The following is a 26,649-nucleotide window of genomic DNA, read 5'->3' on the forward strand; positions in this document are numbered from 1 at the left end:
TCCTTGTGGGGCCTTGTAAGGCTGTGCTCTTGTTGTAGTGTACCCCCATTTTACAAAGGACGCCTCAAGAAGTCGAGTTATGGAGTCATTTATTAAAAGCCGGCAGCATACGAGAGAGCAAAAGCGCTCCAGACCTCACAGCCCCCAACAGCTTGCCACATCTGAATATCCCAAAAGTATCGATTACATCTTTGGGTCTGGAATGAGGAACCTGTTTCGCGAAAAGCATTTTTACAGAGGCGAGATTGAGCAAGTTAGTTATCTAAAGTATCTACGAATCGCTGAATCAACAGAAACACATGATCTGGGACCACCGGGGCAATTTAGAATAATTGTGCTGTCCAGATTCCGGGACCACTGAGTCAACGGAAACTCAGTTATCTGTAGCTACTGAGACAATTTAGGTTAATTGAGCTGTCCTGGTTCCCAGAAGAACCCATGACCAGTGAGATCACAATCAATGGGGTATTCAAACCATCATCAATGGCGTATTGGGATAGCATACATAAGTTCAGAAAATCAAAATAACTTTCTATTGTTTTAGCAAGCAAAGAAGTACAGAACCCAAACAGCAGTTTCTATCTGAGATGATTGCTACCATACTTCACTCGGAGAGGTGGAGCCAGGGAGGGTTCTGAGTGGGATTCAGCGACAGGATCTGTCTTAGGCTCTAGCAGGGTCCGTCTGACCACCGAGGGGCGAATGGAATGTGGAGAGATGGGCGCTGAAGCCAGAAGGCTGGGGAGGATGAGCAGCTCCTCAGAGGGCTGCTGGGAAGAAGAAATGCAACCTGCCTAAATTCATCCGGCCCGTGAGCGGTAACTCAGGCCTCTGGTCCTACTCCACACTCCACCCAGTCGCATGGAACTTGTGCCAAGCATTCCGTGTTTGCAACTCCCTGCTACTGACCAGTTCTCCCTTCCTCACACAGCCTCTGAGGTAAGTCCAACTCGGACCTGTCTGGCCCCAGATAAGTAACTGGCCTCAGAGGGTAGTTACCTGGGCAAGGATTGAGGGTGGAAACGGGGGCTGCGGGTGGAGGGAGTGGTGGGCCTGCAGCAAGCCTGGAGTGGAGCCAGGCCTCCCTTCCCCCTCCCTCCCCCCGGGAACCCAGTTTTTTACCAGCACCCAGGGGTGGGCTCCTGCTGAGCCGCCTGCACCTGGAGGCTGGCCCCTTAACCACCAGGTAACCCTGACAAGGACCACCACACCCTGAGCCCCTGCGCTGCCCCCGTCCAGTCTGGGTGCTTTCCCCTCGCGGGTCTGTCCCTGACAGCAGGGGAGGCTTCCAGGAACTCTGAGACCCCCACCCCCACCCCCACCCCCACCCCCACCCCCTGGAGTTCTGCAGGTAACACCCGGCGGGTAGAATCCAGCCAGCCCCGCCCACACGCAGAAATCAAGGTCTCCGACTGCCCCTGGGTGGGAGGGGGCGGGGCGGGGCGGTTGGGGTGGAATGTGATGGAAGGCCCCTCCTTCCCCGCCCCCAGCCCCCCGCCCATCCACTCCCCCATCTCCGCACGTCCTCCCCCTTCCTCCCTCACAGAGTTTCTCCCTCCCTGCACAGCCTCTCTTTTCCATCACCCCTCCCGCCCCACCACGCCCCCTCCTTCCTCTCCAGCCCGCAGCTCCCCTTCCCTCCATCCCACATTCCCACTGCCCCCACTCTCCGGCCCAGGGTGGGCCCCGTCTCGGCCCGAGCTGACGGGAGGGGTCTCCAGGAGCTCCCCCCGCGACGCCTAGAGGCCGGGCCCGCAGCTGGTCGGAGGGCGCGGGCCGGAGAGAGGCACCTGGGGGGGCCGGCGCCCCGAGCGGCCCGCAGTCTCCCGCGCGCGGCTCCGCAGGCTGGGTGGCCGGCCGCGCCATGTCCTGGGCCGTCCTGCTCGGCCTCCTGGCCGCGCTGCTGCTGCTGCTGCTGCTCACCCGCCGGCGCACGCGGTGAGTACCCCTCGCCGGCCCGCCCGGCCCCCCGGCCAGACAAAGGGGCGTCCCCGCTCCGGCCTGGCTGCAGCTGGGGGTCGCGGAGCCCCCGCTTCAGTGCCCACTGCCACCCACACCCCCCGGGCGAGCCTCCCGGAGGTGGGAGTCCGGGCGCCCCGCACACGGGCTCCCGCGCTTATCCCGGGAGGGGCCGGGCCTATCCGCCCCTGCCAAGAAGCGGGGAGGGCGGCGCGGGAAGGTGCGGGGACCCGGCCGGGACCCGCGGGGGGGGGGGGGGGGGTTCCAGATGGGGACCGAGGTCTCCGGGTGAGGGAGGGTGCGCAGACGGGCTGGCGTGCCCCCTCTGCAAGAAGCCCTATCCTGCTCTTCAGCTGCCGCCTGGGTCCAGCACCTACTAGGGGTCCACCCCAGCCCTGCTCTCTGCAGCCCTGTGGGCCAGCCTTCCCATCTCCGTCACAGATGGGAGAACTGGGGCTGCGGGAGGCAGCGGCCCTGGGGAATGCCCTCTGACCAGCCCCGAAACCACCTTCCACTGGATTCGCAGGAGGGGCTCTTAGGCTCCGTACTTCCCTCTGCCCCGGAGAAACAGGTCTCCCCGCCCCTGAGGTCCCATGGCCTGGGCAGGTAGAACCAAGGAGCAATGTCTCAGCTTCCTAGCCCGAGAGGCTGTCCCGTCGCATGGAGAATCTGCAGTTTAATAAGAGAAAAAGTAAAACTCAGACAGTTACACTTCAGATCAGGGAGATGGCAGTAGGTCTCTTTCTTTCTCTAAAACATTTTCAAGGTTAATTTGAATTACACAAGGACTAGCGGAATGCCTTTGCCTTAAAACAAATATTCCGCTAGGGATAAGCCCTTCTCACCACCCTTCCGACAATTCTGGACCTCTCCTGCGGATCCGATTGGGGCAACCTTCCAGATTTTTTTAGAGTACACTTTTCATGTTAGACTAGTGTTACAGAAAAGTTGCAAAGGGAGCGCGAAGTGTTCTCAAAATGCCCCTCACCCAGTTTCCACTCCGGCTAAAGAGTTTTCATTATAATGTATATTTGTCAAAACTAAAAACCAACCCTGGTCTGTTAGGACTAACGGAACTGCAGGCTTTATTTGAATTTCATCAGTTTTTCCATGAATGTCTTCTTTCTATTCCAAGAGCTAATCCAGGGTGTCATATCTCTTCAGTCTCCTTCCTCCACTGTTTTTACAATTACTCTCACACACATAGACGTGAACCTGGGAACAATACAGGCAGTGTAAGTGCGTGTGTGTGTGTGTGTGTGTGTGTGTGTGTGTGTTTAAACCAAAGTGTCTGAAAGTTTCAGAAATTTTTCCGGAAACTTTTTATTTTTAAACAGTATGTTAGTTGAATTTCCAAACAATAAGTTCACAATATTTTTCTTCAACAACCAGCCACCTTTTCAGGTGAAATTGAAAACCGTGTTTTCAGTCATTTGCCTGGAAAGAAAAAGACAACAAATAAATTTCCCTGTGATGAAATGAATTATTTTCCCCGAGTTGTCAGGCTTTTCAGAGACTCCACGTAGAGGTGTTTTCAGACTTGATGTTGGCTTTTCCCGCTCCAGATTTTAGCTGTGACACCCCTCCCTGCTGCTACGTGGAGATCTAATGCGTTCTCTTGGTTTTCTGTATCGGCCTTCCAGAGTAGGAATAGTGGCAGGCTTCTTTTTGCCTTTTTATTCCTGTCCCTATTGATGGAGTTTTAGGTTGTTTCCAGTGCTTTTGCTATTTCAGACAATGTGCTGTGGTTTTCCTGTGGAGCCTCCTGGTCTGTTCTTTTCTCTAGGGCGATGGGGGCAGCCATATAAATACATGGAGTTGCCTGGCCGGCATGGCTCAGTGGTTGAGCATTGACTTAGGAAACAGGAGGTCACGGGTTCGATTCCCGGTCAGGGCACATGCCCAGGTTGTGGGTTCTATCCCCGGTGGGGGCTGTGCAGGAGGCAGCCGATCAATGATTCTCTCTCATCATTGATGTTTCTCTCTCTCCCTCTTCTTTCCTCTCTGAAATCAATAAAAATATATTTAAATACATGGAGTCTGGGAGGCAGGGTGCTCAGTGCCCTGGGTGCTCAGCATATGGACATTTCCAGCTTCTAGGAATAAGAACATGTTGAATAACCACTCTGCCTCAGTTTCCCAATCTTTAAAGTAGAAATGATGATGATAATAGTTGCTGAGAGTGCAATTGTGGGTTAGCGGGAATGCCAGTTAAACATTATTTTAGTTGATTCTTGCTAAATCCAGAGAGCTAATTTATCTTTGCAGGTAAGTTGTTCACTTTTATAGCTATGGGTGGCTTAGGAGGTTCAATAGTGGGTATTGGGGGAAAGTATGGGTATCGGGGTTACTGACAGCTGGAAGACAGTTGCATGGACCCATGGGGACCCCAATTTAAGCCTCCAAACTCACTTCCTCCTCCCGAATTGGTGAGGGACACTCTTGTGATCCCCATTTTACAGAGGAGGAAACTGGGGCTCAGAGAGGCCAAGCAACTTGCCCAAGGTCTGCCTGGACTGCATCAAAGTTTAATTCCCAGGAAAAATGAATGCTCACTCTTTGGATACATTATATTTGTGATCTGAATGCTCCAAAGTCTTAGAACCACACGCTGTTACGATAGTGAGAGACGCAGCTGCGACCAGAAGATGCTGAAGAAAGCACAAGTAACCAAGTGCTGGGAAAAGAGGCAGATACGCTGGTGCTGGTAGATGGTGACCTAACACTTGGGTCAAAACAGGCAAGGCCCTGCCGTTCCCTGGGCTCGTTCCTCCTCCGAGCTAACCCTCTCAGTAATGCCATAACCCCATCTCACAGCCCAGGCTTAGAAAGGGCAAGCGACCTGTGTAAGGTCATACAGAAATTGTATTCCGCATTTAGCCGGTTCCAACGTGTATGCTTTTCCCAGTAAAAGAAGAGAAAAAAAGCACTACTTCAGTCAGTCAGCAACTGTCTTTACCTGCGGTTTTTTTCTTTATAAAGTTTTAAAAAATTACTTATGAAAAATTTCAACTATACAGAAAAATAGAAAGCATAGTATAAGAACCCCCCGGTACCCATCACCTTGATATACACCGAGTGGCCAGATTATGATGATCTCTGAACGCATAATAATCTGGCCACTCAGTGTATTTGTATCTCAAATGGGTACCAAAAGTATTCTAGACTTTTGCTGGAGATCAACCACCTATTTGCCCTGAGCTTTCTATCAGCCAGTGCAAAGGGGGAAACTGGTCAGGTGCACGATTTATAGTATCTTTGATATCAAATAAATGAGGTACTCAAGAGAAGTACACTGAGTGGCCAGATTATTATGCATTCAGAGATCATAATAATCTGGCCACTCAGTGTATATGTATATTTTTTGATGGGAGGAAAATTCAGTGTATTCAAAAGACAGAGTTTGTCATCACAAGGACCATGCTAACATCTGTTGACTTAATCAAACGTTCAAACCGGTAAGAATTTTATGAGTTTATTCAAGCCAAACTAACAACAATTGCCGGGAAGCAAAATCTCAACGGATTGAGAAAATGCTCCGGAAAATGGCAGTTTTGTACCTTATTTTATACATCAGAATCAAAGGGAAAGATACGGGGTTACATGAAATCGTTAGAAATAAGGCGAGTCCCCAAAATCAGGGGTCCTGGGAGAATACAAAGCACACTCAGGAACCAACAGCAAGGCACATACCTTTCCTCCTGCAGGAGGGAGCGCACGCACATGGCCAGGGAGCGCACGCACACTGAGCGGCGGTCTGCTCGGGCTTTTATTCCTGATGCCTGTGATCTGTCCCTCACTCTTAATTGGAAGATCTTAGGCTCCCAGTCTTGTGCAGTCACCACCTTGATCTGACAGTTGTCAAGATTTTTAAAAAATTATAGATGTCATAATATCTTACCACTAAATGGTATGCATGTCAAAAAAAGTGACAATCACAAGTCTGTTATCTTGAGTATATAAAAAAATAATTATTTTTAAAAATATGTTTTTTTATTGATTTTTAGAGAGAGAGGAAGAGAGAGAAACATGGATGTGAGAGCAAAACATCGATTGGCTGCCTCCTGCATGCCCCCTACCAAGGATCAAGCCCAAAATCCAGGCATATGCCTTATCCAGGAATTAAACCAGCAACCTTTCCATTCACAAGATGATGCCCAAACAACTGAGCCATACTGGCCTGGGCTAAAAAATATTTTTTTTTAAATATAATTTTTTAAATTGATTTCAGAGAGGAAGGGAGAGGGAGAGATAAAAATATCAATGATGCGAGAATCATTGATCAGCTGCCTCCTGCACATCCCACACTGGGGATCAAGCCCACAACCCGGGTATGTGCCCTGACCAGGAATCAAACCATGACCTGCTGGTTCATAGGTTGATACAACCACTGAGCCATGCCGGCTGGGCTAAAAAATAATTCTTACTGTCATCTAGTTCCAAGTCCAAATTCAAATTTCTGCCATTATGGCAAGAATCTGTAAGCCCAGCTTGATAACCGTGAGTGCTTTCTCCTGGGAGAGGTGGTGAGCTGGGCGTCAGGAATCTGATTGTTGTGCCCATTGAGGCTATGTCCTGCCATGTGAGTATCAGAATCCTTGCTTTCCCGGCCCTCGTTTTTCCATCTGTGTTCTGAGCCGGCTCATATAGCTGGTCGCTCATGCCCGAGCCACTTCCCCAGGCTGAGTGCATCTCTTCCTCTTTGGGCTTGTGTGACTGTCACCAGAAGCCTTGGGAGAGGTCTCCTGGGTGGGAAGCCCCTTTTCTGGGGGGGCCAGAGGCCACAAATGGCATCAGGTGAGGGTTCCTGGTGGTTCAAGGGCTGATCTGGGCCCTTGCAGAATATGGAGTTTCTAGGAACAAATAAATCTGTCTCCTTCCAATATGTACTAACCAGAGGTCACCAAATGGTGGTCCATGGCTGGATTCAGTGCCAGGTAGGTCTGGTGTGCACCATAGCACAAGGGGAGAGAATTGGGGGATTCCACACAAAAAACGCCAGATTTCCAGCTTATTAAATACTAGAGGCCCGGTGCACAAAATTCGTGGAGAGGGGGTGGTGTCCCTCAGCCCAGCCTGCACCCTCTCCAATCTGGGATACCTCTCACAATCCAAGACTGCTGGCTCCCAACTGCTCGCTTGCCTGCCTGCCTGATTGCCTCTAACTGCTTCTTCCTGCCAGCCTGATCATCCCCTAACCACTCCCCTGCCAGCCTGATCGATGCCTAACTGCTCCCCTGCCATCCCGATTGCCCCTAACTGCCCTCCCCTGCCAGCCTGGTCACCCCTAACTGCCCTCCCCTGCCAGCCTGGTTGCCCCCAACTGCCCTCCCCTGCAGGCCTGGTTCCTCCCAACTGCTCTCCCCTGCAGGCCTGGTCGCCCCCAGCTGCCCTCCCCTGCAGGCCTGGTCACCCCCAACTGCCCTCCCTGCCAGCCAGGTCACCCCTAACTTCCCTCCCCTGCCAGCCTGATCGACCCCAACTGCCCTCCCCTGCAGGCCTGGTCCCTCCCAACTGTCCTCCCCTGCAGGCCTGTTCGCCCCCAACTGCCCTTCCCTGCTGACCTGATCGCCCACAACTGCCCTCCCCTGCCGGCCATCTTGTGGCAGCCATCTTTGACCACATGGGGGCAGCCATCTTGTGTGTTGGAGTGATGGTCAATTTGCATATTACTCTTTTATTAGATAGGATTGGAAGATCTAACAACACTTGCCTGGGACTAGTAGTAGAGGCCTCTCTATTACCGGTGGCCACAGTCCCCACCACTCCCTATTGCCTCTCCAGCATGTAGCTGTTTTATTTGTCACTATACTTGCTCTCCTGTTTTTTCTTATGTTGAGAAACAATTCTCTGAATCTGTGTCTATTACAAGACAGGAAAACAAAACTAGAGCAAGATGGCCACATGCTTTTTCTATACAGTGGGAGGCAATGAGAGGGTGGAGTGAAACAACGTTAGGGAGGCCCTTGGTTAGTGGTAGAATGCCTACATGTGAGCCTTGGAGAAAGAATGGGTGAAGCAGTTTAAACAGTAGCTCAGGTTGTTTCAACCCAGCTGGGCAGCAACCAGCCCCCTTCTGTTCTTCCATCAAATCCTCCCAGAGCCTGAGGCCCTGAACTGAGTTGAAACTACTGGACAGAGAGGTCAGGCAATCCACCAACATTGCAGAGCAAAATGGCACAGCCTCTGCTCTGGGCAAGTGAGAGCATAGATTATCTGTAAGGTGCTTAACCTTCGCTAGCTCCCTTAACCCTCTTAGCAACTGCTCATTGAGCACCAATTGTGCACGATTCATTCATCTGACACATTTATTAAGCACCTACTCAGGGCCAGGCACTGTTGTCAACAACTAGTGCCACCTTAAGAGACACAAAGTTGGATGAGATGCATCCTTGACACTCTCCCCTGATTTGCAAAGAGGCGAAGGAGAGAGAAAGGGCAGATGGCGGGATTGACGGGGTTGGCAGTCGGGTCTGTAAGTGAGGAATGGGCAGTTTTTGGAGGACCCCACACGGTGGGAATTACAACTACAGGGGAGAATCAGAAAAGGTGGCTTGGTGTCTGCAGTGGGCCACAATCAGCTATGTGGGCAGGAGCTGGGGTGACAGGGTCAAGCCCTGCATCCTGCCTGCTCCCCGCTCCCCCACCCCCTCCCGGGCCTGGCTGGCAGTGCCTGAAAAAAAGTGAGAGTGTCTGAGAGGCTAGAGACTGCAGACCCAAAATAGAGCTTCCTTCACCCCTGCTGGCCAGGCTGAGTCACGCTGGAATGTGAGTTAGATTGAGGGCTGTGGGCTGGACGAGTCCTTGGCCACAGGGGTCAGATGCCTGGGCTCCCAGCTTCCTGCCTTTGTCTGCACCTCCTTGGGGCTTTTCTGGGGAAAGATGAAAGCTGCCAGAAATAACACCTGGCTTGCTGGGGAGCTGCTGTCCAGATAAAGGGGATAAAGGTTGATAAAGGAAGCCCCAGCCCCACCCGCATCCCCAAAGAGGTCTTAGAGAGAAAATCTCAGGCCCTGCATTTGGGCAGGTTTCTGAAACCTCTCTGTGACTCAGTTTCCTCATCTGCAAAGTGGGGTTGCAAATGCCCACTTGGGGTGACTTGAGGCCAGGGTAGCATCTCGACAGCCAGACCTGCCTGGATTAGAAACTCAGATCCTCCAGTGACTCAGCCCCTCTGCCTCAGTTTCACTTGCTGTGAAATGGGCTTGATAGTAATAATTCCTTCCTCAGAGGGTGACACAGCCAGGGCTCAGTAAGTAATAGCCATTATTGCCAAGCAAGGAAACCTTTGGAAAATGCATAGCACCTGACATATTGTTGTTACTCAATAAATGGCACCTGGGAGTCTAATTGGTCCTGCTTCTCAGACCCACCCACCTGCTCCCAGGTCACGAGGTACCAGGCACTCACTGTTCTTCCTATAACTCCCTTCATCTGCATCACAGCCTGATGTGGTGAGTAGTGTTGTCACTCCATTTTTCAGATGAGGAAACAGGCATGGAGAAGCAAAGTCACACAGCCAGCAAGTGTGTGGCTGCGACTTGAAGCCAGAAAGTGTGGTGCTAAAGTTGGGCTCATAACCACCATGCTCTCCTGCTTTTTCTGCAAAAAAAACCCCTGCTATTCCCATGCCTATCTCTCTGGGCTGGTGTGCACTGAACTAACAAGCCACTCCAACCCTGGGCTCTGCCAGTGTGACTCTTACCTTTAAATGGAGCCTTTTGGGGAAGTGGCCTTGACCCAGCGGCTCACAAAATGACTAGGGGGAAGGGAAGGTCCTGGTGTCTCCCTGGTGCCCCCTTAGAAATTCGAACCTGCGACTTTGTAAGCCTCCTCAGTGATGGGCTCAGAGGCAGAGCGGGGCCAGGGAGAGAGGAGGAGGTGACTGGGGGAGGCACCTCCCAGGGCCCTCAAACCTCATCTCCGATCTGCTCCCATATTTCCCAACTCCAGCTCTCAAATCTGACCATTCTCTCCCTTCACCACCTGCCCCATACTTTGGGTTACATTGGAGGACGGCCAGACCGAGGGGGCAGGAGGCCATGGTGGAGGAAGGTGGAGAGGGAGGGGAAGGGGGATGCAGAGAAGTTGGTGCTCCCCTGGACTTCGGGAAGTGGGGGAGTCGGATGCTGGGGCTGGCTCACTGGGGACCGTGGCCTACGCTCCCACCACCATTGCTCTCCAGGATGATCACAGTAGTCTCCTAACACATCTCCCTGCTGCCTCTCTGTTGCAACCTTTTAAAAGCATAATCACATCACTTCTCAGCTCCCACTTCAAACCCTCCAGAGGATCCCCATCTCATTTGGCGTACTAGTTCTTCTCTCTCCTGGGCTTTCGGGGCCTCATGGTCCGCAGGTCATCGCCAACATCATCTCCTACCTCTCACCCCTACATTCTCTACTCCTGCTGTCATGACAACCTCACCAAGTATGTTCCTACCCCAGGGCCTTTGCACTTGCTGTTTCCTCTGCTTTTGTCTCCTCTCTTCCATTGTACTTTCTTCTCATCCTTGGGTCTTGGCTCACATGGTACCTCCTTGGAGAGGCCCTCCCTGACCACCTTCTCTAAACTAGCCCCCTCACTCAGATCACCCTTCTTTTTTTCTTTAATGAGATATAGTACACATACTATAAAATTCACCCTTTTAAGATATACAATTCAGTGGTTTTTAGGATATTCACAGGGTTGTGCAACTATCACCACGACCTAATTCCCGAGTATTTTCATCTCTCCAAAAAGAAACACTGCACCCATTAGAAGTCACTCCTCGTTCTCCCCTCCCCTCAGCCCCTGGCAGCCACTCTCTATTTCTATTGATTTACCTTTTCTGGACATCCCATAGAAATAGAGTCATACCATATGTGGCCTTTCGTGTCTGGCTTCTTTCACTTAGCACAGCAGTCTGGAGGTTCTGCCACATTATAGCATGATTTAGTGCTTCATTCCTTTTTATGGCCGAATATGTTCCCAGGCACGAATACACCACATTTTGTTTATCCATTCATCAGTCAATGGACATTTGGGTTGGCTCCACTTTTTGGCTGTTCTGAATAATGCTACTATGAACAATAGTGTGTAAGTTTGTGTGTGAACATATGTTTTACATTCTTTGGGGGTATATTGCGGGGTCACATAGTAACTCTGTTTAACCTTTCAAGGAACTGCCAGTCTAGTTTCCAAAGCAGCTGCACCATTTTACATTCCCACCAGAAACATATGCACACCTCAGTTTCTCCAGCACGGTCCCCCCTCCTTTTTTTTTTTTTAATGAGGCTTATCAGTGGGTGTGAAGTACCGCATTGTGGTTTTGATTTACGTTTCCCCAGTGACTAATGATACTGAGCTTCTTCTCATGCATTCACTGGCCATCTGTGTCTCTTCTTTGGCAAACAGTCTGTTCAAATCCCTTGTGCATTTTTAAATTGGGTTATTTTTTTTTTTTCATTGTTGAGTGGTATCTTCTTTATTTTCTTACCACACTCCTCACTCTCTGAAACGTTTGTGGGTGTGTTCTTTTCTTTTCTTTTCTTTTCTTTTCTTTTCTTTTCTTTTCTTTTCTTTTCTTTTCTTTTCTATCTCTCCTTATTAGTATGTACGCCCAATGAGGTCAGGGACCTTGTCTGCCCTGTTCACTGCTGTGTCTCCGGCACCCCACATGGTGCCTGCTTCATAGTTAATATTTGGTGAAGGAAGGAATGAATCCACAGTGAAAAGAAGAGTTGGGGTGATTCACTTACTCATTCAGCAGACAGTAAGTCTTCAGCCCTGTGGTTCTGATCATTCAAAGACGACACCATGGCTCCTAGCCTGGATTTAGAGACCTCCAAGAGGTCCACTCTGAGCACGGGCTCTACAATATTGTGAGGCTCATTTTGTGATCATGACATACCTCTCCTTAACTAACAGTCCCTCTCTCAGAGGGTGGTGGGGGAGGACAGGAGGAGTGATCACATACCACTTAATACCCACTAAGTGCTTAGCCAAGGGTAGTGCCCAGTACGAGTACAATGTAAGTTTGAAAGGATTCGTTTTTATCTTTTACTGCGTTACAAATTATTAAAGCAGCACCAGTTATCAGCTCCCGGTCTGGCAGGTCAGAAGTCAAGCATGGTGTAGCTGGGTTCTCTGCTCAGTCACAAGGCTGAAATCAAGGTACAGGTGAGGCTGCCTTCCTGTCGGGAGTGTCCAGGGAAGAATCTGGCTGAATTCAGGTCCTTGTGGTTGTGGGACTGAAGCCCCCATTTCCTTGTTTGCTGTCAGACAAGGTCCACTCATAGCTCCTAGAGGCCACCTTCATTCCTTGCCAGGTGGCCCCTCCCATCTTCAAAGCCAGCAACAGTCTCCCATGCTTCGAGTCTCTTTTGTCAGGAAGATCCCTGTGTCTTAGAAGCCCCGTGTCCGCCAGAATTGGCCAGGCCACTAAGGAGAACTGTTCTTCCTTAAAGTCAACTGTACCGTCTATCCCCCACTCAATGGGAGGAGTTTATACAAGGGATTGGTCATCTTAGAATTCTGTCTATCACAGTAAGCTAAAACTGTTATTAAATTCTCAGAGGGGTTGCTCTGCTCTGAGAGATGATTCTGATCTGACTATCACAAACCCAACTTCCCTCCCCCAGGCTGAGCTAGCATGTACCCCTGGGACATCCCCACAGGCCATGGGCCTGGCCTCTGGCCACATGAGGTAACTCATTCTGAGCTGGCAAGAGGCAGTCAGGGGTCAGCGATGAGACCCTTCCTTCTACTGGCTTCTCCCACCCAGCTGTGCTCTCCAGTCTCATCCTTTCTCTGTGGACATGACAGGGAGTGTGCGATAACCAAAACCCTGGTCCATGCTGGCTCAAACAGAGACTTCTGTATCCTTATAGTACTGGGTTCTGGAAAGCTCTCCCACTCTTAGAGAGATGACCGCCTCCATCACCTGGTCCCCCAGCTTCTGCTCTCATCCCCCTTCAGTCCATTCTCTACTCAGCAACCAAACGGTCCATAAACCAAATCATGTCCCTACTCTTCTTCAAACCCCCATGGCGCCCACCTTACTGAGACAAAGCTAACGTCCTCACAGCTGCCTTCAAGGCCCTGCACGGTCTGGCCTCAACCTCTGCGGCTTTTCCTTGCTCCCTCCAATCCAGCCACACTGGCCTGTGTACTGTTATTTGAACCCCCCAGGCGTGAGTTAACTTCAGGGCCTCTGTACTTGTTCTTTCTAGCTGGAGGCTTCTCTTCCAGATATGCATGTGGCTCCTTCTCTCACCACCTTCCGGTCTTTGGTCAAATGTCTCCTCAGGGAAGCCTGCCTTACCCTCTCCATTTAACATCAAACCCCATGCCCTACACACGTTGCCCTCTTCCCTGCTTCATCAAATGGCGATAAGCACTATGGTTTCTGCAGGCGACCTGGCGAACCTCCCCTGGACCTGGGCAGTATCCCCTGGTTGGGCTACGCCTTGGAGTTTGGAAAAGATGCTGCCAGCTTCCTCACCAGGATGAAGGAGAAGCATGGGGATATCTTTACTGTAAGTATCTCTTGGGAGGGAAGGGGATGAGCAGCTGGTCCTGTCATGCCTGATGTTTACTGATTCCTCCAACACCCCTCCATATCCTAACTCACTCATTCAGCATCCATCCAGTGGTCCCACCAACTTCCTATCCATATGTCTCTCCAACTGTACACCCAATGGTTATCTAACATCCTTCCCTTCGTTATCCCTCTAGTATCTTCCCAACATTGAGCTATGCAGTCATTCAATGTCTAGCCATGCTTGTACATCCATCTAACCGACTTCTACCCATTCATTCAACTTCATCTCTCCAGCATCCACCCATCCATATGACATCTCTCCTTCTGCTTATCTACCCAATACCTAAGTAGCACCCTCCATACTAGTAGCCACCCAACCCTCATTCATATATTCCATTTCCATTAAACCTCCATCTATCCACCCATCCATCCATTTTTCTATACTAGCATACCTCTCTAACATCCATCCAACTTTCATTTGTACATTCAATTTCCACTAACTTCCATTCTTCCACTTATCTACCTGTGTTTCCATCTATCTACCACTATTCACCCAACATTCTGTTATTTATCCATTCCATATACATCGATTTATATCTCCATCTATTCATCCATTCAACCTCCAAACAACCATCACCCATCCATCCACCTTCCATGTGTCCTTCCAACTTCTTCTATTCATCCAACATTCATCCTTCATTCCGTTTACCCAATAGCCACTTAGCATCCTGCCACACATGTACCCAACATTCATCCATACATTTAGTTTCCAACCAACTTCTAGCCACCTCTCCATCTTTCCACCCAACATTCAGTGATCTGTCTTACCATTTATTCCTCCATCTAACAATCCATCCAATAGCATTATTTTCTTAGATACTGGCCTGTATCTTATAAGGGAGTTTGATTAATGTGACTCACAGACCATATTTTGAAAATAGGGCCAAGGCAGTTAGAATTGTGTGACTTCTGCATAGACATTTGAGGGGAAACGCCCTCACCTTTGTTTCTGCAGAATTAGAGCTCTCCAGTGCTGTTGCCTTTCTTTCTGGGGCAGCGTGTCACATACAGAGCTCAGCCTCCCAAAGAAGTGGGTCTTGCTTGCACATCCGCTAGCATCTACCCAACAGCATCCAAATGCCCTTCCTTCCTCTCCCTCTCCCTCACTCCTCTTTTCCCTCCCTCCCTTCCTTATTTCCTTCCATCATTCATTTGTCCATCTATCTATCCATCCACCCATTTATAATCTATCCACTAGCATTTACCCATCCATATCCTTCTGTCTATTCATCCATCCATCCATCCATCCATCCATCCATCCATCCATCCATCCATCCATTTATCCATCCATCTGTCTATGATGCACACACACCCATCTGCTGTCTTCTGTGGGCAGACTCCCTCCTGTCTGCTGGAAACAGGACAGTAACCAAGATAACCATAGCACATTCTTAAGAGTGAGGTGGTTAAGAGAATAACCTTTGGTTCAAAAAAATACATAATTCCAATTATAGCTCTGCCACTTCTCAGCTGTGTGATCTTGGGCACAGAACGTGCCTTCCCTAAGCCTCACTTTCAGCTATAAATTGGTGAATGATGGTCTCTACCTCACAGGGTGGTCGTGAGTGTAGATGAAAGACCATTGTCCGATAAGTACCTGATGGGGCCAGTGCTCGGCACAGGGTAGGCCCTTCATCACTGAGCTCTGCTGTTGTTCGTAGAGGTACTCACTGTAACCTGCCAACTTCCCAGGTGCTGGTGGGGGGCAGGTACGTCACTGTCCTCCTGGACCCACACTCCTACGATGCGGTGGTGTGGGAACCTCGCACCAGGCTGGATTTCCACGCCTACGCCGTCTTCCTCATGGAGAGGATTTTTGATGTGCAGCTTCCGCACTACAACCCCAGTGATGAAAAGGCCAAGATGAAGCCGTGAGTGGTCAGAGACAGTACCTGCGGGTGGGCCGGGGTGGGTGATCTGTTTCTACCTTCTTGTCTCCACAACAGGTGTCCAGTAAAGACATTTTGTTTTGAGAAAATAAACAGAAACAAAAGGAAAAAAACAACTCCTACTTCTTAGGATTCAGCTCTGATTTGAGTAGAAGGAGACCAGGGTTTGGGTCAGTCAGATCTAGATTCAAATCCCAGCTCTACCCTTTCCTAGCCTTGTGACTTTGGACAAGTCACTCCCCCACTCTGAGCCTCTGTTTTTACATCTGTAAAATGGAGAGAGATGGGTGGGGTGGCTAATATTTCTGAGTCCGCATTCTGTGCCAGGCATCATGCATGATCTCATTAGTCTTCACAACCATGCTAGAGGGTGAGCAACTTACAGCCCCATTTTACAGATGAGGACACTGGGGCTCAGAGAAGTGACTTGCCCTAGGTCACACAGCTAGGACATGGGGCAGGTTCTGAAACATCAGGAACTCTTACATCAATGAGGGGACATGTGAGCACGTTTACTCAGTATTCATTCTGCAAACATATGAGGACCAGCTAAGCACTGCTCACCATCCTAGATGCAGAGGGTGCAGAATGATGTTAACCACCATCTGAGGACACCTACCACATGCCAGGTGTTTGGTAGGCACACTTCCATATGTGTGCAATAGCCTCAAGAGGTAGGTACTTTGATTCTCATTTTACAGGTAAGGAATCTGAGGCTCAGAGAAGTGAAGTGACTTGCCCAAAGTCTACTGCTAGTAAGTGGCAGAGCTGAGATTTGAACCCCAGCCTCCAGGTTCCATAGCCCATTCTCCTCCACCCAACATATTGAGGAAACTAAACTCTGCCTCCGTCCCTAAAGAGTCACGCAGTCTGATGGCAGTCTTTAGTGATGTGTCTCCAGGAAAAGTAACTCCCTGGTAAAGTGTCTAGAAGGCTGGGTTTTGCAAGACTGCTAAAGCTGAGGAGAGGCCAGCAGTACAAGTGAACACTGATGAGAAGCCAGGCCCTGTCTGACCTTGGCTTTGTGTGACAGCTGCTAGGAGTGTTTCTGAGCCTGCGAGTCCCAGGTCCCACCATTCCAGGGGGACCATGAGAGTTCATTAGCCGCAAGAGTCCACAGTTCACTGCATCCTGCCCTTCTACCCAGGAAGGACCCCCGTTTCCTCCAGTGTCTGCCCCCAAGTGTTTCTGGGAATTTCTCACAAGTTGGCATGATGTCTTCTGGGTGTGGCTGCCACATCTGTTGAAGGCTACTTTCTCTGTCGAGGGCTAGGGCCTGGAATGGGGTTGGGGAAACAAGGTCAAGTTCAATCACAGGCCCCCATTTATTAGCACGTGAAATGTGCCAGGTGTTCCCTCTTAATCCCTTTACACACATTATCTCACATGGGTCATGGCTACTGTTATTCCAACAATGTTCCAACTTGAACATTCAAAAGCTTTTATTACCTGAAAGTTCCTGGAACCCCTCTGGAATTTTCCACTCTTGAGATATCCAAGAGCCTAGGGGTTTACTCAGTCTAAAGAGGTCCTTATCCAAGTTTGTGTGCCCCGAAGAGGGACTGTCGTGGTTAGGAGTTCAGATTCTGGAGTTGGGCACGTCAAGGTTTCAATCCCAGCTGTATCACTTGCTGGTCAGGTGACCTTGGGCAAGTCACTTCCCTCTATGTCCCTGAGTTTCTCTGCCTGTAAAATGGGTGTCATAATAGTAACTATTATCCCTAGAGTTATCAAAAAAAGAAATGAGATCATTGCTTAGCACAACACATAGTATTGTTCGGCATTGTTAATGACGATGGTAATAATATCATCTTGTTTAAGCCAATCTTCAAAAGCCCCCATTGCCTACAAGGACCTGGAGCCCTGGGACCCTGAGGTTGGGGGAGGAGGTACCCCTGTGTGGATATTCCCTTTAGGAAGCTGCGCTCTCATTTCTTTGTTCTCTGCCTCAGGACTCTCCTCCACAGAGACCTGCAGGCGCTCACGGATGCCATGTATACCAACCTGCGCACTGTCCTGCTGGGCGACACCACAGAAGCGGGCAGTGGCTGGCATGAGATGGGTCTCCTCGATTTATCCTACAGCTTCCTGCTCAGGTGAGCCCAGGCAGCCCCCCTCTCCTACACTCTCAAGTGTGACCTTTGGTGTGTAAGGGATCCACATTTTCCCTGGAGCGGTGCAGACACCATCCAGGCTGTGATTGGTCTGTGTGATGCTGGCTTGGTCCGCCCTGTCATTCTGGAGCAAACAGGTCCAGAAAAGAGCAGCTAAAACCACCCAGCAAGTTCACAGCAAGGCAATGCCCAGGTCTCCTGGCTTCTGCCCCCTGTGTCCTTGTGTGGGCAAAGAAATCAGAGAGGAAGCAGTGGCCTTGAAGGGGGGGGGGGCGGGGGGATGATGGCAGCTGGTTCTGTGTAGGCCCATGGTAACAGCAGGCACAGATGTAAGTGGACCCCTTTATCTGTAGGACCCAAGGCCTGGGCTGGAGCGCCTACCTCCTTGCCTGGCAGCCTAGGGCCTTTTCATCGCCACCTGGAGCCCCTGAAATAGAAAGGGATGGATGAGTTGGATGACGGACACTGATATGGAGGTTCACATGGCCCCAAACCATGAGATGCCACCCCTAACATCTTCCTCTGCAGGGCCCTGCCTCACTCAGAGTCACAGCTAAGCTCTTACCCTGCCTATAGGATCCTGCATGAGCATCCCCCAACCCTTCTGCTCTCATCCCCTACTGGTGTCCCCATCGCTCTCTTCCCTGTCATCTCACCGGCCTCTTTGCTGCCCCTTGAACAGGCCAGGCGAACCGTAACCTCGAGGCCTTTGAAGTTTCTGTTCCCTTGCCCGATGATGTTGTTCCCTACGTATCTGCATGGCTCCCACCTCACCTCATTCAAGTCTCATCTTAAGTGTCACCTCCTTCAGAGAAGCTGTGTCTGACATCCCATTTACTATGACCCTCTGTTGTTACCTAGCCCCATTCCAGCTTTTTCTCTATAGCTCCTAGCGCCACCTATAGGTTATGTATATTTTCACACATTTAATTATTACCTGTCTTCAGCCAGGTAATGTGTTATTTTGATGTGGAGGTACCTTAGGAAGGGCCCTCACTTCCACAGTGTGAAACCTTTTGGCCTTCTTGGTGTGTCTGTTTTTTTATTGCCTATTTTGGTCTGAATATATGTACAGGGAAAAGGCTCTCTGCTTTAAGAAAAACCCCCGTGCACGTGGGATGACAAATGGCGACAGGTGTTTAACTGCAGTGTCACGGGGACCACAGGCCTGGTGAGAACCGCCTGACCCTGCCAGCTCATTGCTGTCTAAAAGGGGAGGCCATGACTCAACTCCTTCCTGAGGCTGCCAGGCCGGACTGGGGCTCGGGGGGCAGATTCTGCCCTTTTTCAAATGGAGATGAGGGGGAAATCCAGATTTTGTGTGAATTTCCCCAAATGTTTAAATATACATTCAGTTTGTTTTTAGAAGAACTCTGTTGACCAAACAAGACCTGTTTGGGACTGAATCCAGTGTGCAAGCTGCCCTTTACAGCTCCTGCCCTAGGAAACAGGGCACGGGTCTGGGCCCTCACTGGTTTGGGGGAGAAGGGAGAGAATTCCTTCTGTGCTGATGCGGAGGCACGAGCAGGCCAGCGGGTTGGACTCTGGGAGGAGCTCGTTCTGAGGAAGGTTTGTCTTCTCTTAGTCAGTGGGGTGGGCAGGCCGTGAGCCCTCCATCTCTGCCACATGGAGGCCGAGCCCGGATGAGGGGAGGTGGAGGGATGCAGGGCAAAGGGGGACAGTAGCCGATGACCCTGTAATAGTCTCCCAAGATCAGGGTTGTCAGCATTAAATTCTAACTATCCATCCATTCACCCACCCACCCTCCTGTCTGTTCATCTATCCATCACCCACCCTTCCTCCCATCCAACCATCCATCCATTCGTCCATCCAGTGAACATTTATTGGGGGCCTACTATGTGCCTGCACTGTGCAGATAAGGGACAGAGTCTGGGCTAGACAGGCCTCTCTCTCAGCCCCCAGCCTCCCTCATTCATGTATGAATGAAGAAAAGCATCCACCCTCTCCTTCTCAGGAAAATCGCTCTCCTGGGAGACCCAGGGACTAGGAGGAGCTCAAGGGGGAGCACTGGGGCTTCAGTGGTGTCTCTCTGCAGAGGCCGCGGCCTGCCCCTCCCACCACGAGGAAAAAGTGAAAACCTGTGGCTTTCCTCCCAGGACTGAGGCCGGTGGCCTGGGGCTGGAGCTGGGCTCCTGGAGCATTCAGAGTGGCTGGTGGTGAAAATGTTTCCTCTGAGCATTCCATTCCCGTGTGTGTGTGTGTGTGTGTGTGTGTGTGTGTGTGTGTGTGTGTGTATTTGTATGTATGTCTGTGGTATAGGTGTGTGTGTTTGTGTGAGGTATATGTGTGGTGTATGTGTGTATGTGTGTGTGTACATGTATACATGTACGAGGGTGCACACGTGCTCCCGTGGCTCATCCTTTCTCCACACCTACATCCCTGTCCTTCTCCTGTCGGACTCCTCAGGTCAAGCCCAGCCTCCTTCTCCTGGTTGCAGCCCCCACCCCCGCCCTGGGTGACCAGTCAGCTCCCACCCCTGACCCCTCACACTCCAGCTCTAGCGCCGGGACCATGACACCTGGCGGCTCTGACCAGGCGGAGTTGCTCCCTCAGCTCCAGGCCTGTGCCCAGGCTGTGTGCTCTGCCTGAACCCCTTACCCCTCTTCTTCCCCCTGCCCATCCTGCAGATCTCAGCTCAGACCCTGCCTCCCCAGGGAGCCTGCCCTGCCTCCCTCTCCTGGTCTGTGGCTCCATCGTGCCTCACGGCCCCCCTCACTCACTCTGCTGTGGCATCACCAGCCTCCTTGCTGCTCCTCAACACTCCCATCTCCTTCCTGCCTCGGGTCGTTGGCACCCACTGTTCCCTCTGCCTCGGACCCCCTCCCTCTGCACTTTCCTGGCTGGCTGATCCCCAACCTTCAGGTTTCAGCTTAATGGTGAGCCCCATACACCTCTGAGTGCCAGCTGACATATTACTTGTTCACTCATTTCTCTTGCCCATTGTCTGTCCCCTGTACTAGAGTGTCCGCTCTATGAGGACTTGAGGGTTTTGTCTGTTCACAGTGACTCCCTGGCCTAGCACAGTCGGGTATATAGTAGGAAAAGTAGGTGCTCATTGGGTGTATGAATGAAGAAAAGCTTGGAGGCTGCTGTGGGAGGGTTTGGCCGGGAGTGACCAAGGAGGACCCCTGATCTGCTGTTTGCTGCCCCCAGAGCCGGCTACCTGACTCTGTACGGAGTCGAGGCCCTGCCACGTACCCAGCAGAGCCAGGCCCAGGACCGTGCCCACTCAGCCGACGTCTTCCACACCTTCCGCCAGCTCGACCTGCTGCTCCCCAAACTGGCGCGCGGCTCCCTGTCAGTGGGTAAGCACCGTGGGGACCCTGGTGGGCGGTGGGGCAGACTGAGGGACCCAGAGGGGGCATCCAAGCTCGAGGTGGAGGATCTCACTTGTAAGGTGGGGAGAAGAGTAAGACCTTCCCAGAAGGTGGCTATCAGGACTGGCTGAGGTAATCAGAAAAAAAAACACACTTATTTTTTAGCTCTGTATACTAGGTACCAGGTAAAACAAGCATGTCTCATTCAGCGCTCAGAACAGCGCATCACTTCATTTCCTTTATTTATATATTGTTAGAAACCAAACTTTAACACATTAGATTGTTTAAATTAAGAAACATTCTCTGGTTAACAATGCATAGATATAGACAGTAAGTAGTAATATTCACTCTTCCAAGCCCAACTTCCTGGGAATCAATTTTAACATGATGATTTATATCCCTTCACAGTATTGTGTAGGAATGTTCTGTTTTGCAAATAGAGACAGATATTCATATCTAGAGTGTTTGTGTGTGTGTGTGTGTGTGTATTTACAAAAAGAGCTTATGCCCATTATTTGCAACTCGTCTTTTTAACCTAACAATACAGATACATTTCCCTTGTTAATACAAGCATCTTCTAGGTTTTAGCCAATGAAATTAGATAAGAGAAGTCAGTTACCAATATAAGAATTAAAACTATCCCTATTTGCAAATGAGCAGACACTATATCTGGAAAACCTCAGGAAATCCATGGTAAAACTAACTGAAGCAAAACAAACCAACCAACAAGCAAAAACAACAACAAAAGAAGAAGAAGAGCCAAAATCGGTTTGGCTCAGTGGATAGAGCGTCGGCCTGCGGACTGAAAGGTCCCAGGTTCGATTCTGGTCAAGGGCATGTACCTTGGTTGCGGGCACATCCCCAGTGGGGGGTGTGCAAGAGGCAGCTGATCGATGTTTCTAACTCTCTATCCCTCTCTCTTCCTCTCTGTAAAAAGTTAATAAAATATATTTTTTTAAAAAAGAAAGAAAAAAAAAAAGAAGAAGAAGAATCCAGCAAAGTATAAAGATAGAAAATTAACATTAAAAAATACAGACACATTTCCAGCCCTTACATATCACTATTTAGACAGCCATGCCCCCAACGGGTTGTTATAATTGTTTCCGTGTGTGTGTTTGTGTGTGTGTGTGTGTGTGTGTGTGTGTGTGTGTGTGTGTGTGTGTTATAGTATTTCATTGTAACTGGTATCTCTTCTGCCATCTGGTGATTTTATTTCTCGATGATAGTTTCCTGGAAGTGGGATTGCCAGGTCAAAGGGCATATCCATTAAAATGTTTATTAGTGAATATCACATCATTTCCAAAAGATGGAGCAATTTCTACGCTTACCCAAAGGGAAGGAGCCCACCAGATGTTATCCGTCTTTCCACTTGTTTGCCAATCTGATGGGCAGTTTGTTTTAATTTAGATTTTCCCACAACTTTCTCAGCATGCACTGTCATCCTTTAAACCCTTGCCAATCTGATGGGTAAGAAAGGGCGTCTGGCTTTCTAGGCATTTTCCTGTTGACTGAGATGAAACATGTTTTTGTGTTTCACCAGCCAATTGCTTTTCCTCTCTGAGTTGCCTGTTCATGTCTCTAAACGTCTCTTTAGAGGCAAATCCTTATCTTATTGACTCCTGCCATCAATGTTGGAAGTTTGGTACCATTATACCCATTTGCAGGTAAGGAAATTGAGGCTCAGAGAGGTCCCCACACAGCTGATAGGTGGCAGAGCCAGCAAAATGGAAACTTCGTCAGTCTGCAGAATGCTGTGCATCAAGTATCTGACACATCCCAGTGCCCATTGCTTCTCCAGGGAAGAGTGGTTTCTCCACTGCCCTTTCCGCCATGCTGACGCTCCATGGAGTCTGGGTAGATGTAGAGGGGGACCCCTCCGTCATTCTGGGAACAGCCGAGGGTTGGGGAGGTGGGTGGGGGGACTGGTTATAGGAAGGCTGCATTTTCCAGTATAGGCAGCAGGTGGCAACATTGGGAAAGGTTTCTCAGCTCCAGGCTGGAGGCTGGGAGGGAGGGGCGGGGGGGGGGGGGGCAAACCTGTCCCTATCAAAATATAAAATGCACATTCTTTTAATCCTGAACTTCCACTGCTAGGAATTATCCCACAGACACACCAAGATATTCATTGCCATGTTGCTTGTAATGGCAAATGCTAGAAACAACCTAAATGTCCTAAATGTCCACCAGTAGGGGCTGATGAAATAAATTATTCATTCACATAAAGGAAAACCATGGGACCATAGAACAGAAAGGGATGTACTGCATGTACTGCTAGAGGATTAAATCCACTATTATGACAAAGAGCAGGACAGTGGGTATATTGTGCTTTTTACCTTTCTTCGGCTTTATGGAGATACAATTGACATACAGTACTGTGTGAGTTTAGGGTGTATTGCATGACTTGACCTACATGTTTTGTGAAACGATTACCACAATAAGTTTAGTTGACATTCATGTTTTCTAAAAATGTGAGGCCATGTATAGATTTTTGTTTCTGGGCAGGCTGAGATGGGATGGAGATAAACTTACTTTTATAGATACACATTTGAACTTTTAGAATTTCTGTTTTTTCTTCTTATTATTATTATTATTTTTTACCACATGCATGCATTACTCCTCTGCTTTAAAAAATATACACATATTTTAAAATAAAATTGACCCTCTTGGGGACTTTACTCCATTGAGTCTGGTATTTCTCTTACAGTAGGGCAGTGGGGGCAGGGGGCAGTTAAACAGAGCCCTAAGCTAAGCAAAATGTTCCTTTCTAGAACATTCATTTTACTGGATTATTGGGGGGGGGTTGCTATTTGATTCGAAATTTTTTTTGGGGGTGAGGCATTTTTATATTAAAGAATCAGAGAATCTAATACAAAAACCTAATTCATGTTAAAGGTAAAATGCAGACTTTAAAGGCCTGTCTCCCTAAGGGAGGCCCCCTCTGTGCCCCCCAAGTCTCTAGGGGGCAGAGGCACTTCTGAGGGAAAACTTGAGAGGCACTCAAGCCTAGGACCCTCTTTTTACAGATGGAAAGATCGAGGTCCAGAGGTAGACAGGGCCTCAACCAATTCCACACAGCGTGGGAGGTCTGGGATTTGAACCTGCTTCTCCTTGGAGAAATGTCTATTCAAGTTCTTGGTCCATTTTTGGAATTGGTATTGTTTGGTTTTTTGTTGTTGTTGAGTTTGTAGGAGTTTATTTTATATATTCTGGGTACTAGACCTCTATCAGATAGATGATTTGCAAATATTTTCTCCTATTCTGTTGTATTTTCACACTGTGTGGCTTTGTAAATCATCCTTAAAAGCAGTGTTTACGGTGATATTCAAGGTCTGCAATTGTGCTGTCCAACCTCAAAGGATGCCACCCATTTCTAAATCTGTGCTAAATCTCTGCCTGCTGTTTGGAACTATTTTCTCAGATGACTCCTACAGGCATCCAGAACCAGCATCCATTGAGGTGGCTGCAAGCTTCCTGCCCCCTGCACTCACCTATTTCAAATCTCCGCAGGCCCGGGCCCACCCCCAGCGAGTCTGACAAGACTGGTCTATGGTTGGGACCTGGGCATGAGATTTAAAAGCTCCCAAGTGATTCTCCAGTGCCCAAACAGTTGGGAAACACAGGAAAATATTGTATTCCAGATGAACAACTGGGCTCACTGCATGTTATTTGAAAATGTAAATAATATACTTTAAAAAATAAAGTTAGCCTGCATTGAACACCCTTTTAAAAATATATATATATATTATTGATTTTTTACAGAGAGGAAGGAAGAGGGATAGAGAGTTAGAAATATCAATGAGAGAGAAATCGACCAGCTGCCTCCTGCACACTCCCTGCTGGGTATGTGCCCACAACCAAGGTACATGCCCTTGACCGGAATCGAACCTGGGACCCTTGAGTCCACAGACCGACACTCCATCCACTGAGCCAAACCGGTTAGGGCTGAACACTCTTCTAAACACCTGTGTAGGCAGCCTGCTCAGAGCCACTCACTGGATGGGTCTTCTAACACTGCTTTGTGGTTCAGAAAAATCAATGAGAGAGTTCCTAGAAGTTTGGAATTTCGGAGCAATCCAAAGCAACTTCTACTCTTCCAAGGGGTGATTTTGGAAAAACAGAATCTTATACTTGTGTAAATATAGCATCTTGTAGCATTAACAGAATATTTAAATAATAAGCACCTGGCTTTGTTCCCTCAACAGTCTGCCCTTGTGGGCCCATCGCCTTGCTTTACCAGAGCATAACACACCATTGTTTATTTGATAGTAATTGCAAACGAGTGATTTGTGGGCCAAAGCTGACTTTTCGACATGCTTGTGTGACCGGCACAGTGATTAAAAACTTCTTGCTTATATGCTGACCGTAAAAAACATGAGAAGATTGCACATGAACACCTGGATTTTCAGCTTCTTCTGAAATCTAGGCTCCCTGCTAGGGACAGATTGGCCGGGTTTGGGGGTGGGGGATGGGGGTGGGAGGGACGCGCTCCGGTGGTGGAGCTGAACAGAAGCTGCCCCTGATCCCCTGTTCCCCGCAGCGCCTTCCTGGCCCTCCTCCCTCCTTTACTCCACCTGCCTTCCCTGGAGGTAGTTGAATTTGGGACCTCAGACCAATCTGTCCCCTCTTGGTGGCAGTTAGCTTGTTTCCCATGTCTCCGAATGAAGCGGTGCTGAGTCTGGGGAGTGCTGCTTGGTGTTTCGTGTCCGTTCCCCTGCTGTGTCAAGAACCGCCGTTCACTTAACACATATTTATTGAGTCACCGTGGGCCAGGTGCTGGGGACACAGAGGTGAATCAAACAGACAAGGCCCCTTGCTCCTGTTCGCTGCGGGTGAGATAAACAGTACGTCAACATTTAAAGGGCTTCCCTGTAGCCACTTTCCTACAGGAACTCCCCACCCCCATGGAGTGCCACCCAGAAGACCCTTGGCCTCCTGGGAGGTCAGGGCTGGGTGGCCCCGGGCTGGGGGTGGATCTGTAACGCCCACCCCCTGTGCTCTATCCCTGCAGGGGACAAGGACCACGTGAGCAAAGTCAAAGGTCGCCTGTGGAGGCTGTTGTCCCCAGCCAGGCTGGCCACCCGGGCCCACCGGAGCACCTGGCTGGAGAGTTACCTGCTGCACCTGCAGGAGACGGGTGTGTCAGAGGAGATGCAGGCGCGGGCTCTGGTGCTGCAGCTCTGGGCCACACAGGTGGGCATGGCGTGCGAGTGGGAGCACGCAGGTGTGCGTGTGTGGCTGTGTGTGTATGAGTTTGTGCAGGCTTATAGGTATGCCTTTGTGAGTGCGCACCAATATGAGTGGGGGCTTGTGCACACACGCCCAGCTCCCTGACGCTCTTAACTGTGAAACAGTATCATGAACATGATCATTCATGAAGCAGAGTGAGGAGGGGGAGTGGACTGGGGGACAAGATCACAAAGGTCCTGTGGAACCTGGTAAGTAAAGAACTGGGTTTTTCTCTGGGTGAGTTAGGAGCCCTGGGAGGTTCTGAGAGAAGGAGGACAGGACCTGAGGAGCAGGGGCAGCAGCAGGGACACAATGAGGAGACCCTGGTGGCAGGACCCGGTGCGGGCCGTGGAAGTGATGAGGCTGTGGAAAGATTCTGGAAACCAAAGGAACACAGCACCAATGCATTTAGCGATGGAACAGGTATTGGGGTGAGAGAAAGCCTGGCTCCCGCCCTCCCCCAACCCCAGAGCCCCCCTCCTTTCCTTGGCCCCACCTCAGCGATGACAGTTGCACAGGCTGACATTTCTGGGTAATTC

General features: G+C 49.8%; 1 protein-coding gene across 2 annotated transcripts in view; it reads left to right on the forward strand.

Annotated features, from left to right (window-relative positions):
- Positions 1–882: 882 nt before the first annotated feature.
- PTGIS (prostaglandin I2 synthase) overlaps positions 883–26,649 on the forward strand; it is a 42,210-nt gene continuing 16,443 nt past the window's right edge. The window contains exons 1-6 of one of the 2 annotated variants that reach the window (XM_079784025.1): positions 883–939; positions 13,355–13,478; positions 15,236–15,414; positions 17,385–17,528; positions 20,721–20,872; positions 25,893–26,074. In XM_079784025.1, the coding sequence (XP_079640151.1) occupies positions 13,449–13,478; positions 15,236–15,414; positions 17,385–17,528; positions 20,721–20,872; positions 25,893–26,074 (687 nt within the window). In that variant the 5' untranslated portion in view covers positions 883–939; positions 13,355–13,448. Of the gene's footprint in view, positions 940–1,604; positions 1,939–13,354; positions 13,479–15,235; positions 15,415–17,384; positions 17,529–20,720; positions 20,873–25,892; positions 26,075–26,649 lie in introns of those variants that run through there. The other variant, XM_079784024.1, reaches the window with a different exon arrangement.

This window comes from Cnephaeus nilssonii, assembly GCF_951640355.1.
Source record: "Cnephaeus nilssonii genome assembly, chromosome: 11".
Lineage (NCBI taxonomy): Eukaryota > Metazoa > Chordata > Mammalia > Chiroptera > Vespertilionidae > Cnephaeus > Cnephaeus nilssonii.